This window comes from Ailuropoda melanoleuca, chromosome 5 (genome assembly GCF_002007445.2).
Source record: "Ailuropoda melanoleuca isolate Jingjing chromosome 5, ASM200744v2, whole genome shotgun sequence".
Classification (NCBI taxonomy): domain Eukaryota; kingdom Metazoa; phylum Chordata; class Mammalia; order Carnivora; family Ursidae; genus Ailuropoda; species Ailuropoda melanoleuca.
Window position 1 is genome coordinate 89103687 of NC_048222.1, and position 14438 is coordinate 89118124.

Here is a 14438-nt window from a genome sequence, read left to right on the forward strand (position 1 = left end):
AGATATCGAGTATCATTGTGTTTGCATCAAAAATGTCAAACACGACAGCACCTCTGTCAGTTTGGTGTGGTGCCCTAGGTTCGAGAACCACAGGCTTCACACAACCCACTTCTGTTTAACCTACCATCTGAACCTGGACTTGCACTAAGCTTTGAACTCTGGACAGACTACTGGGATCTCAAACATCCTTACCATCGCTCTCCTACAACTCAGCACCTTAGTACATTTAACAAGTATAATTAACTTCACATTCTGAATCACAGAATCAGAACACGGACTCTATGATCTAAGATCTAAGATGATGGGTGGCACTGCTTAGCAGAGATTCATATTGAAAGTATAAGGCATCGTATTTTTATATGTATAATTTCCCAGCCAGCAGGACACAGTATTTTTAATTTTGCATGCCATTAGACAATGCTATAGAAGTAACTCAATACAGTTTGTGGCTGCTTCCAGACAGCTGAGTAAGGGCCTGAGTATTAACAGCTGTCAAATGAGTGTTCTGTGCCCTCCACACCACCCCCGCCCCAGACTAGTCTTCGAAGGATTCAATCAGTATAAAGTCAGAATGTCAAAGAAAGAGGCCAGAGCAGGTAATATGACAAACGGATGTTGGTCTTAAGTAAGCTGACTAGCTATTAATTCACAAAACAGTCTGAAAAGATTTGTGATGCAAGCTGACTTCTGTCTAGACAGAGAAGGGAGTGTAAAACACATTAGACAGATACAACACAGTAGTGACAAGAAAAACCTGTTTCAGCTTCTCAAATGCATTAGGAGAGAATCTGCTAGCTCCTTCTTTATCTAAATATCTAATCCCTAATGGGGCTATAGCTAGCTAGGTACTAGTGAACTTCAATTTCATTTCTAGAGCTTTAACACATCTTACACATGATGTGAAAAAGGAAGAAGAGTAAAGAGATAAAAAGAATGAAGGAGGGAAAAGGGGAGATGAAAAGAGAGATTAAGTGAGAGAGGAAGAAGGGGGAGGGGGAGAGAGCGAGTGAGCACCAGCCAGTGAGTGAGAACAAGAGTGAATATGTCAGAGGACTGGAAGAGTGTAGGAAGAGAGGGTAATAAAATCCGAATGCTTAAACATGTTCCTGAATTTCAAAGGCTATTTATGTTTTAGCATTTGGAAAACATCACTTGGTCCAGTCCTATAAAATTTATCTCTTTCCTCAGATGTATTATGGTCATGTCTGTTTTTCTCCTTTCCACTTAACAGTGGCTAAAAAACAGCTATCAAGGAAGCCAGTTCCCACATCCATTCTAGATGGTTGAATAAGTTCAATGGCCTAATGAATAAAATAGTCAATCAGGTCATTTAAGGAGAGTACACAGTTCAATATATATTTTGTTTTTTTTCCCCAACCATGTCAATAGTCAACTTCAAGGTCAATGGAAGGAAAACATTTGGCTACTAATAAAAGAATCATAATCATACCTAGTATAATAATAATCAGGCATGCCAAACGCTGTTTAAATACAAATATGTTTTAACTTCTGCTTGTTCTGAAGTTCTCATAACAGCTCACATAAGCAGTCACTGGAATAGCCATTCATGTGTTTAAAGTTTTGTTGTTTTAAAAAATATGATCAAGAATTTTATTTAACACTACATGACAATTGCAGATTTCCTGAAGGAGAGAATTTTGATGCTCCATTATAAAAGACAAAGGAATAATTTCAGTACTATAGTAAATATAATTACGTAGAAATTATTAAAGATCAGAGAAAACTAGTTGTGTTTTGTTTTTAATAGCTCCTGCCCATATAGAAGGTTTTTTCCCCCCTGTATTGACAGATTTGGCTGACATAGTTCTGTACCAAGAAATATTTGTTTTCAGCAAATTCTATTATTATGGTTGGAATGGAAGAGTCTGTTTTCTTAAATGCTTTCAGATCGATCTGAAGGGGAAAAAATAAGAAAATTCAGTGAACACAGGGAGGAGAAACTTTTATATTGCTAGGATATGCAGTTTAAAAGGAAGGCCTCCCACATCTTGCTCTTCTCTTCATGATTTTGCCTGTTAAAAATCGTTCTAGAGGTCATTTTATTCCAGGAAGCTGCCGAGAACTAATTTTATTAAATAATCATGATCAAAACTATATTCTAGAAGCAAAACAGCAAATCATAATTGAAAAAGAGTGTGTGGTATGAGAGGTAAAGGGGAAGAGGATGGAAGAGGGGGGTGGTAGATGCTTCTATTCTCCTTCCTCACCCAAATTTATTCCTTCTTGGCCAATATACTGAGTGTTTTCAATTTTCAAACATGCATATACTCAGAAACTAAACAACACAGCTTCTAACAAGTGTTGTGAATTTTCGGATGATGGTTAGTTTATGATTTTCCAACACAGATCATCAGAGATATTTCCTAAATCATCATCATCTCTGTAGGGGATGACAATGGGTAACAACATGATGAAAAAGAGTTGCATGAATTTGCACAGAATCCAAAACACAACATCAAAAGCAGTCTTAATCTGTTCCAGTAGTAATACGTTTAGAATTTGTGGCCCAAAACGTTCGTTTTATTTGTATATACGGTATCAAAAGGCACAAACTGCCCACAGGTTTTTCACATAAACTTTTTTGTAGATAAAGAGGTATGTGGCTCCTACTTTTATATCTATCGAGAAGTCTATTTAGAATAGTAAACACAAAAGATGTGTCCTAACATCTTAGCTCATGCAGTAGACTGAGTTTCAGATGTTCCACGTATCAGGGAACCTGCATGATGCAATTTTATATAAAGACCTGACACAGACAAAATATGAAGTTGTGTATTTCCACATTTTGGAAAGTGACTACAGTATTTGATGCAGTGACTGATGCATTAGGTGGGACAACATGTTCTAGTTGTAATCACGACAAGAAGGCAGTAGATCAATCCCCATTGTTCTCTGAGGATGCTACTCAGCATCTTTTAACCTTGGGATCCTAAAAGGATCACACCCTACTTTTAATGGCCCAATGCTCAGCTGTGAAATGTTCAGGACAAAGCAGGTAATCTGACCTGCAGTAGCCCACAGAGAACCTTCAAGTTCCCCAAGAAGGGACAGAGCAAAGCCTTGGCTCCTAAGGGACATAATGATAGCGTCTGCTCGGTGCTGAAGCAGAGGCACAAAGCAGTTTTTCTACCTTTTGCCAAGGAGTCAGCAAAACTGGTAATTCTGCTGATGGGAGAAACGCAACAGAAAAGAGTCTTGAGGAGGATATCCTATGAAATGCACAGACAAAACTTTTGTTTCTTGGGGCGCCTGGGTGGCTCAGTCGTTGAGCATATGCCTTTGGCTCAGGGCATGATCCCGGGTCCCTGGGATCAAGCCCCGCATCAGGCCCCTCCGCTGGGAGCCTGCTTCTTCGTCTCCCACTCCCCCTGCGTGTGTTCCCTCTCTCGCTGGCTGTCTGTCAAATAAATTAAAATTTTTTTTGTTTCTTTTGCAAACATTGTTGTAGTTCATGGGGAGTCATAAATATACAAGAAGTCTGGAGCAGGGGAACAGCCGGACCTGGCGCTTCTGGATAACATGGCGCTCTGATGAGGTCAAATGACCTGGTAATTGAGAGAGATCCTAGGGCAAGATGACTTTCTTCATGCTTGTAGAACAGTAAAAGTTTACGGCTTGGGGGCCATAAATGAGAAATGCCGGTGGTCAGCTTTGCTTACATCTTTGGGCTGCTCTCATGTGAGACTCATTTCTGAGCTGGAGGGTTGAGCCATTAGTAGGTTTTGGTCAGCAGAAGTACGTAGCAGATGGTTCTTTTCTACTGGAATTTTAGGAGGACGTTTTTTCATCATGAGCTTGGTTTGCTTTCCAAATATAAAAGTCTATATTTAAAAAAGCCTTAAGTCACTGAGCTTGACCTTCTTGTCTGAATGGAACTTAATGTTTTACTAATAAAGAAGCTGATGTAAAATGCAGTGGACAGAACCCATGATAAAGAAGATATTGTCTTTAAGGGGGTTTCGTATTTCCAGGGAACGGCAAAAACATTGTTCTGCTTATGGCTTTAAAACTGAAACAAAGAACTATTGAAACCCAAAAGATACATTATCAAAGAAAAAAAAAAAGAAAGAGCTTCTTACCAGGTTCAGCTGTAGATCTAGGTTCTGTTTGGCACATGAGAAAAAAAATAAATCAAAATGGAGTATTAGAATGGGGTTCTGTTAATAAGAAACCTACCTTTCTCTATTGCTTTGTCCAGGACATGTCTGCAGGATATAGGGAACTCCATAATACAAAAGATTAGTGATAATAGATAGATTTATATTTTTATAAATACAGAAACCCAAATTCAGTTACAGATTATGCTAGGAAGCTTTTTAAACTGCAATTCATAGAAGGGCTTATAGGAAGCTTATAAACCTCCTAAAATTATCTGGCCAACTTTGAGTTCAAATGCATGTAACATTTTTTTTTTTCTCTGAAGAAAGAACATACAACTTTTATCAGACTTTCAAAGGGGTACACAAGTGACCACCATCACTGTAATTTACTGGACCCCACATATCCATAGATTATCTGGTCTCATTACTCTTTGAAAATAGAAATCAGTTCATGTTGAATGAGTAAACCCTTCTTGTTGTTCCTGACGCTTGAGAGAAAAAAAAATGGATGGATGTGGGAGAATGGGCAACTCTCCTTACTTTTCTGTAGAATTCTGAAATCTGGAGAGTCTTGAATTTCACTCCCTTGTCGGAACCACTTGACCTGCAAAGGGGGTGCTCCTCGGACCCGGCACTCCAGAACCACCACCTGACCCTCGGATGCTGCTATGTTTTGCAGTTCCTAAAAATTGAAGGAAGACACCCTGCATTAGACTTTGGCGCACTCTTAACACAATTTCACAACAGAAAATAGTGCTTCCAAATCTTGGGGGAAAAAATGCAAAACTTGCATCATAAAATAATTACCACTAACTCGGGTAAAAATAAACACCTTGAAATCCATCGATTGTTAGCTTTCCATAATCTCTGTGTAATGAAATTAGTAAGGTCTACCACTGGGACTGTGGACATTTTGGGCCTGTCTGCAGATTTACTGACACTTTTGTATTTATGGAATTTTACGGCAACGCCTGTTATCTTTCTCTATCTACACTGAAGAGTTAGCTGGTGGAATGCAGACTTCCTAAAACAATTATATTCCATATGAACGTAGATTCCTGGGAAAACCAGACAGGAAGAAAAAAAAAAGGCATAATTTGTTTTTACATGCTCCAACCTTTTCATGTACTCCCCACCCCCCACCTCTGCCAATGAGCTTCCTATGTCAGGTTTATTAAGATAAGGGGCTTGGGGATTTTCTCATTTTGAAGTTCTGAGTAAAATAATAAAACTTGCAGTACTTCTCCCTTCGTGACCTTCATTTCCTCTTCCCTTGCAATTACCCTTGTTGCCCCTGACCCCACTCCAAGTCCAGACCAGTAAATTTTTACAGTGCAACAGATTAGAAATTAATTTGGCTGCACAGATGCAAAGAGGTAAAGCTTTTATACTTGTTATTAAATATCAAAAGATTAATAGTCCCCTCACAGACATCCCCCCCCCACCTTCCTCCTCCAGGATTAGTTAGCAATGGGGCCTACTTCAACTTTTTGATTTTTTCAACTTCTGACTAGAGCGTATGAGATCTTACATAGGTGAGGTAGAACTCTTAAAGTAATTCAGATGCGACAGAGTAATTCACTGACACGCCAGCCAAAGCAAACGAATCCACATCAAGAAGTGTGTGGTCTTTTCAGAGGGGAGGGGGTGGGGGAATGGGATAGACTGGTGATGGGTAGTAAGGAGGGCACGTATTGCATGGTGCACTGGGTGTTAACACAACTAATGAAGCATCAAACTTTACATCGGAATCTGGGGATGTACTGTATGGTGATTAACATAATATAATAAAAAAAAAAAGAAGTGTGTGGTCTTTTCTGGGTTTGTTTATTTATTTAAGATTATCTGAAGGGACAACAAATGGTGTGCTGGGAAAAAAACAAATGTTGCAGCAAATGGGCTGCAGTGAGTGTGGAAGAGCCCTAAGGAAATTCTCAGAGTCGATGCTGTTGGCAGAAGAACTGTAAAAGGCTAATATCAAGTCTGAGAAGGCATTTGATAATAATCTGGGTACTTAACAAGAATGCCTTTTTTTTTTATGTGAAGAGGTTAAGATTATTAACTACTTCTGATTGCATTCTGTCTCCTTATTTTTAAATGTAGGAAATCTCTGGTTCTAAACTGACTTTTTTAGTCTGTGACGGGGTCCAGAGAAGAGCTAACTTAGTGGGTCACAGCAGGAAAAGTGTCATGCATGGGGCCCAGGTTGTGTGGATTAATTGTTAACCACTTCCTGGCTTGTCCAAGAAGTTGCTCATGGTAGATTTCAAATGGTACACAAATATTTTTAATATCTGAGCTTTCAGGCACCAAAGGAGACTCTGATTTATTCCTAGGATTATGTGTTTTGTTCAAATGCTGGAAAGTCAGAGATAGAGAAAACGGGTAGATGACAAGGACCCGAAGCAGTCAAAACTCCACAGAATTACAACATGACTCCAGGTGGAGCAAACTTGCTCATCTTGAAAAAAGCCACAGCTAAGTGGAGTGAGACATTAGGAGAATCTTCAGGAACACAAGTCAGAGCCCTGAAGGAGACTAAGAGCCAACCTTCAGAGGTTATGCTTGGCAATCTACATCATCCACTCAGGGTAGAACTGGGGACCCCTGAGTGTTTTGGGGTCCATATAAGGGTACCTCCTGTCATATATCAAGCCCACCTGCTACTGTGGTTCCTTGAAGGGGTCGAACTATTTAGAAAGAAATGCCACATAAAGCTAGTTGCTCTCCTGGTCTCCCATGTGTCCCTCCCTACTGCCCCCAGTCCCACAGTCCCATAGCAGCTCTGCCCCAGCTAAGCCCGGTGGCCCGCAGGAGGAAGGGCGAGCTCTGCCTCTGACCAGCTGTGAAACCTGGAATGGAAACCTTTACCAGAGTAGAATGAGGAAATAGATGGGGGCACCAAATAGACCAGCAATGCCCACCTGACATTCACTGTCCCCATCATGCCCAAGAGAAAGACCAAAAAAAAAAAAAATGCTAAGGATGACAAAGTGAAGGCTACTTTGAGTTGGAAAGGAGATGAGCAGATTTATCTTCTAAACCTGCCCCCACAAAACCAAAGCCCAGGCTCAACAGGACCCAGCAAAGCAGGGAGAGAAGATGCCCAAAGGGACAAAGGGGAAAGCAAATGCCAGGAAGGAAGGAAGCAAGCAAGCAATTGTGCTCAGAAGAGAGACAGTCTATGGTCTAGACATAGAAGGTAGAAGGCACTGGAGATCCCCAGTGAGGTGTGCTCTGTGCTGCCAGTCACTCTACGGTTTGTGATTTCTTTTTTAATCAACCTTTATAAAAATATAGAATTATGTTTCATTTTTCTTTTTACTAAGCTGTGTGGTTAGCACACAGTCTGTTTCACGGTTTTCTTCTGGGGGAAGGGGATATACCACTAATATAATGTCAATGTCTCAGGGGCTGGAATACAATGGAGAAACAAAGTTTTGTGTCTAGCTTTTGAGGCTTTCTCTTGGTCCCAGGAGGAGTTCCGTAATATAGCCATATGCCAGGCCACTGTGGGGAAGCCCTGTTTGGGGGGGGGGGAAGCAAAACCTCACATTCTTCCTATTTGCTTAAATCAAGAGGTGCGTTGGGACCCCTCAAATCAACATCAGGTAACACAGACTTCTTGGTGATGATTTGGTGAATCTGCTTTGAAAAGTTCTAAACCACAAAGCAGCTGAATTACCCACACCGTGGGAACATCTGCTGTCCTCAGCATTAAAGTACAACTTCATGGACGACTCCGGGGCACTGCTGTCAGTCAGGTTTTACTGTTTTGTTTTGTTTTTTTGGTACTTTCAAAGTTGTCAAATGTTATCATTTGTTGCCAGTGTCTTACACTAAATACCCTACTTACGAAGTGACTTTAATAATGCTGGCTCCAGGCTGGCTTGGAAGGAAAAAACATCATTTCTTACAAGAAGACAAGAAAGATGCTCTTCCCTACTGCCGTGCACAGGTTTTATGGATTTGTTTTTTCACATTTGTCTTTCGTTTGCTTGCTCTAGATTTTTGTAAAAAGTGTGACATAGGAGTCCTTTTTTTTTTTTTTAATCTCTACTGAAAATTCATTCTTTACCCAGCGATCTGTAGGTTTCTATAGATACCTACAGATCGTCTGGTCTCCCATGTGTCCCTCCCTACTGCCTACTACAGAGTGTCTGTGGGCTTTGATCACCTGCCAATTTGTCTGGTCTTATTCAGACCATACTATCCCAACTACTCCACCTTTACAAAGTCCTGACATCTCCAAGGACAAATCCTATGCCTCCCTTACCAGCAACCCATTTTCCTTCTTCAGGAGTACCCTGGCTATTTTTAGACCTTTTTGTCTTAGAATCAAATTGCCAAGTTCTATGTCAAATAAATAAAACAAGGATCCTGTTAGAATTACAGCTAGATCTGCATTAAATTTATAGATTAATCTGGGAGTCATGACTTCTTTACCATTTTCCAGTCCACAGATATGGAATCTCTCCCCACTTATTTGGGCCTTTGTAGATGTCTTTCAATCAAGGTTTATAATTTTCTCAAAAAAAAAAAAAAAGATATGCCACATGGATCCATTTCTGAGTTGAGCAGTTGACTAATGAAATGGATGTCATTCAGTTTGGCAATGCAAAACACAAACTTAGAGAACAAATTGAATATTCATCTTTTTTTTTTTTTCCCTACAAAACTTGCTGGTTCTCCCAAGCAATTTCCTACAGAGCTCTTTGTCTCATTTTTTTCCACCCGTCTTGGCTTTCCCACTCTATTGTAAACCCTAGCAGGTCACTGACCATACCCACGTCGCTCAGTCCCTTGACAAGATGATACTCACACAACAGTTGTTCCCTAAATACGTGTTCAGCCCCAAAGGTAACCATGAGAGCCTAGGGATCTGTACGCTTTAACTTTTAAAGACTGCTACACGTAGCCCCACGTGAAGGGAATTTAAGGACCAAAGCAAACACAGAGAACAAGACTTGCAGAGGTCAGACCTTTGTAAAAACAGGAGGAAAGCAGGCAGGAGTAGCTCCATCAGGTCGGTAGAGATACGAGGTTGGGCTGTGAACCTGAAAACGCAGAGACACGCGGATCAAATTCTCAATATATAAATTGTTGAAAAGATGGGCTAAAGAAAGCTTTCCTTACTGGGATGGCTCCACATGAATGGAACGAGGGAACGCAAATATCACCATCTATCATTTTGCTGGTCTACGCTCACATACAGTAGAGACATTGTTCCACGTCCTCATTTCACAGCTGTTATTCTTCTCTATTCAAAAGGATATTCGAGGTAAAAGTTCCTTGGTTCCTTAGGGATCCATGAGCTTGTAAATGCTATTACCAAATGCATTTCTGTGTGTGGGACTCACACAGGGGTCTTTTCAAAAGTTCTCGCAGACATTATATTTTATTTTTAAATACAGTTTGGATTCATGAAATTAAAAGCACAAGTTAATGGCAGTGGAGGGTAAATTATCAAACATCTACCTTAAATTAACCTGCACTCTTTTTTCGATACAAGGGATTACAGGAAACAAGTTGAAAAGGAATATACTGTTTTTTCTTGATGTGCAAAAAACAAAGGTGCTAAAATACTTTCCGAATGGCACTCATTTCTGGGGAAATATAAAGATTCCAGAGTACTGAACAGAAAATATGTCTCCTTCTACAATCATTTATTTTCAAACACTTTGGCTAAGAAGCTAACAATTGCTTACATAGAAGTAAGCAATTGTTAGCTTACATAGAAGTAAGCAATTGTTAGCTTCTTTACCCCAGATGATGGTGATCTGCTATTATGTGTCTAAATATGTCACAAGTTATCATCAAGAATGTTGGCAGAGTTGTAGAGATGCTAGGATAATAAAGGGCCTCATTCATTATTCTTGTAAGACTTCTCATTAGCTTGTGATTCAGGACTGGGTTTCACTTTTCATTGTCTTTATATGTCCAAAGACTATTTGAACACTTACACAGTATTTAGTCTGTGCCAGGCACTGTCCTAAATGTTATATGGAGATTCACTCACTCACCGAATCCTCGGGGTAGTCCTGTGAGATAGATGGTATTATCTTCATTTTACAGATGAAGAAACGTGGCATAGAGAGGTTACCTCAAGTGGTAGAGCTGGGATTTGCACCCTGGCAATCTGGCTCCAGGGTGATCAACTTTATGTGATGTTGCTTACAATAATAAAGCAAAGGAGCTTCTGTGAGCCCCTCATCCTCCTACCTATACAACTGGAATGTGTGACCTTCCATTTAGTGTTCTTGGAGAATGTAAACCATTTAAAATGTACCGTTCACATTATTATGGTGCCTACATATTTAAGTAATTTCTGCTCTTAGGCTTTTGGGCTACACTTTCACATATTCTACCACAATCAAGAAATGTTTCATGTGTGTATTTCCTGTTTCCCATGCATAGTTCTATAAACTATTTGGGAATGAAGCTGGTGATGTATTTTTTTTTTCTCCAATGAAATGCCTAGCATGGTGCTAATAAGCATTTGTCACTCGTCAATATTTAAATATCAAACACCAAAAAAAAAAATCCATTGATTTCATCAGAAATATTTTTACAAGTTCTACCCTGGTTGAGGGATTTATAGGAAATCTCTATGCCATCTTTGAATGAATTATACTGTTGGTTCTTTTCAAGTTTATAACTCGAAAGTCTTTTCTCTACTGTTTCCATATTCCACGTATCCAAGAGTATATGGCACATACTACAATTACTAAACCCCTGAGCGCTCAAAGGATCGAGGGCCTGGTGATGCTCACAAAACATACTTATTAGTTGGGAATTAGTTTACATTTCAAAGCAGGGGTGGGGAAGCCTTTTGTTGTGTGTTGTATTTAAATATACACATCATAGCACAAGGGCAAGGTAACCTACATCTGATTAAAGCATTCAGATTCTAATTTTCTTCACTGTTTTTAAAAAAAATCTCTGTTGTGCTTACAAAGTAAACTCACTATTACTTTCCAGTAGTTTGTTTTGTTGTTCTTTCTTGGATATGGCAGTCTAACAATGAAATAAAAGCAGGATAAAAATGCTTGGTTAAGTCAAGGAATTTGATTTTTTTATTATCTGTTTATCTCATGGAAAAACTTTTGTTGGTATGTGGACTTTTCTGGCTTCTAATTTGTTTTAAATGAGCTAATAAATTTGGCTAAACAGAAGGGGACACATAGGTAGAAGAAAAATCAAATAGTCATAGCTAAAAGAGATACCATTTTATCAAGTTATTGGCTGTTAGAGACATTCTTGATGGAAATGCAGATGTTGACTAATTGGTGATGTGTTTTTGATTAAAGATGATTTTTAGTGGATTAAAAGGAAGGACTTTACCTACCATATTCTTTCCTCCCAGTTGTGTTTCCACTTAAAAAATCCTGCAGGGAGTGTACTCATTGGAATCAAAGCTGCAATCTTTAAACCAAGAAGCTTGCTAATGAGTTTGACTCACTGTGGTCTCTAGTCCAAGGCACACTTACCTGTTGAACAGGGACAGACAATGGTTGAATCACAGCTGTGGTCACTCCCGTCTTTGGAGATGACGATCCTATTGTCAAGGAGACAGAAGTTGTTTTCTTTTGAGCTCTGGAAAATAAGGAGGCAAGTGTGTTCAATCAATTTTTTTAAAGCAGGAGTTACCCTCTGAAAGATCTCCCCACAAGAGTTCAGTTTCTTTTTGTGCATTCAATCCACTTTAATTTTAAGTGCTTCAGAAATGGGACACCATAACCTACAGTTAGAATAGCTGTGGTCAACATATGCATAGAACAGACCTTATAGATATTAGCAAAATAAACACACTGATAAAATGAAAATAACTATATATAACTCAGCTATTATCAGAGAACCTAGAGTACTGAACTTGGAAATCCTAAGAGAAAAGAAAATGCCTGGAAAAGGTCCAATCTTTAGCAATAAGCAAACACCTGAAATCTTTAGGGTTACGGTTCTATACTTAATTCAAAGTTGTAGTGCTCTATTTTAAGTCTAGCAGCTGTTCTTTGTCCTGGTTTCTAATTTTGTTGAGACGGTCTTGGCACTTTTGTCTTTTCTTATTGCATAAAAGTTAGTGAGGTGTAGAGAAAAAGAGTTGATTTCTAGGCCCAATTTTGCTAAGAGGTTGGGTGTGCAATCTCAAGCGAGTCAAGTAACTTCACGAAACTTGAGATCCTTATCTGAAATCAGGAGTGGCAGAGTATATGATCTCATAAGGTTCCTTTAGCATCAATACTCAGGGATTATTTGATGTTGAATAGACATAATCATTATGTATCTGCTAGCAGATCAAAGGAATTTATGAGCACAGTCTCGATACTCATGGAGTTTTCTACAAAATTTTAGTAGGTTTGATTTTATTTTTGCAAAAAACCAATTATTACCACAGATTTACATAATAATTATTTTGGAAAATAATCCATTTGTCTTCGTAAGAAGAGCTAAATTTTACAATTCTCATGATAAGATCTAACTAGTAATAGACTCCATCCACGTAGAAACCCATTTCTGGCCTAATTAGACACTTTCCAATTTGTATAAATAGACTGGTCCTCATTTACATTTTGGTAATGATTTAACTAATTTCCTCTCAACGTCACAGTTGTTTTTGTATATTTATAACCAGTTAGTTGTCTTTGAAACTTAAGATTGCCTATGGTTTGATTTTGGCATCTCAATGATGAAATGCAGACTTCACAGTCGAAATTCCTAAGTGAAAAATTTTGTTGCACAAATATTTGATCTTCGAATGACATCAGCTGACCTCTTCCTTCACAGCACAAGGTGCACTCTTACCCCAATGATTCCGTCCACATTCTTTGTTATACAGATAATTGATGGGATCGCAGGCACTTACTGCGGCATGGCTCCAAGGCTGGATTTGAAAGCTAAATTTTCACTCTCAGAATCTGTTGAACTGGCACCTGAGAAAGTGAAAAATAATGATAAATTTAAGATTTGAGTCATATCTATAACTGCTTCAAAGAGGAAAATTTTTCATTTTTACATAATAACATACAAAGTCTTATTTTTTTTAATTTAATTTTATTATATTGTGTTAATCACCATACAGTACATCCCCAGATTCCGATGTAAAGTTTAATGCTTCATTAGTTGCGTATAACACCCAGCGCACCATGCAATACGTGCCCTCCCTACTACCCATCACCAGGCTATCCCCTTCCCCCACCCCCTCCCCTCTGAAGTCCTCAGTTTGCCTCTCACAGTCCATAGTCTCTCATGTTTCATTCCCCCCTCTGATTACCCCCCTTTTCTTTATCCCTTTCTCCCCTACCGATCCTCCTAGTTCTTATGTTCCATAGATGAGAGAAATCATATGATAATTGTCTTTCTCTGCTTGACTTTATTTCACTTAGCATTATCTCCTCCAGTGCCGTCCATGTTGCAGCAAATGTTGAGAATTCGTTCTTTCTGATAGCTGAGTAATATTCCATTGTATATATGGACCACAGCTTCTTAATCCAGTCATCTGTTGAAGGGCATCTCGGCTCCTTCCATGATTTGGCTATTGTGGACAATGCAGCTATGAACATTGGGGTGCATATGGCCCTTCTCTTTACTACGTCTGTATCTTTGGGGTAAACACCCAGTAGTGCAATGGCTGGGTCATAGGGTAGTTCAATTTTTAACTTTTTAAGGGACCTCCACACTGTTTTCCAGAGTGGCTGTACCAACTTGCATTCCCACCAACAATGTAGGAGGGATCCCCTTTCTCCACATCCTCTCCAACAATTGTTGTTTCTTGCCTTGTCTATCTTTGCCATTCTAACTGGCGTAAGGTGGTATCTCAGTGTGGTTTTGATTTGAATTTCCCTGATGGCTAATGATTTTGAACATTTTTTCATGTGTCTGTTAGCCATTTGTATGTCTTCATTGGAAAAGTGTCTGTTCATATCTTCTGCCCATTTTATGATTTGTTTATTTGTTTCTCGTGTATTGAGTTTGAGAAGTTCTTTGTAGATCTTGGATACCAGTCCTTTATCTGTGGTGTCCTTTGCAAATATATTCTCCCATTCCGTGGGCTGTCTCTTAGTTTTTTTGACTGTTTCCTTGGCTGTGCAGAAGCTCTTTATCCTGATAAAGTCCCATAAGTTCATTTTATCTTTTATTTCTCTTGCCTTTGGAGATGTGTCGTGAAAAAGGTTGCTCTGGCCGATGTCATAGAAGTTGTTGCCTATGTTCTCCTCTAGAATTTTGATGGATTCCTGTCTCACATTGAGGTCTTTCATCCATTTGGAGTTTATTTTTGTGTATGGTGTGAGAGAGTGGTCAAGTTTCATTCTTTTGCAT

General features: G+C 39.1%; 1 protein-coding gene across 3 annotated transcripts in view; it reads right to left on the minus strand.

The window, feature by feature from the left end:
- The window catches only part of LOC109489461 (palladin-like), a 228795-nt gene that overhangs the window by 167699 nt on the left and 46658 nt on the right, over positions 1-14438 (minus strand). Inside the window, exons 3-7 of one of the 3 annotated variants that reach the window (XM_019798527.2) lie at positions 12985-13051; positions 11612-11717; positions 9104-9178; positions 4662-4803; positions 4101-4124 (exon numbers count right to left, since the gene is read on the minus strand). In XM_019798527.2, the coding sequence (XP_019654086.2) occupies positions 4101-4124; positions 4662-4803; positions 9104-9178; positions 11612-11717; positions 12985-12992 (355 nt within the window). In that variant the 5' untranslated portion in view covers positions 12993-13051. Of the gene's footprint in view, positions 1-4100; positions 4125-4661; positions 4804-9103; positions 9179-11611; positions 11718-12923; positions 13052-14438 lie in introns of all 3 variants that reach the window. The other 2 variants (XM_034661395.1, XR_004625790.1) reach the window with 2 other exon arrangements.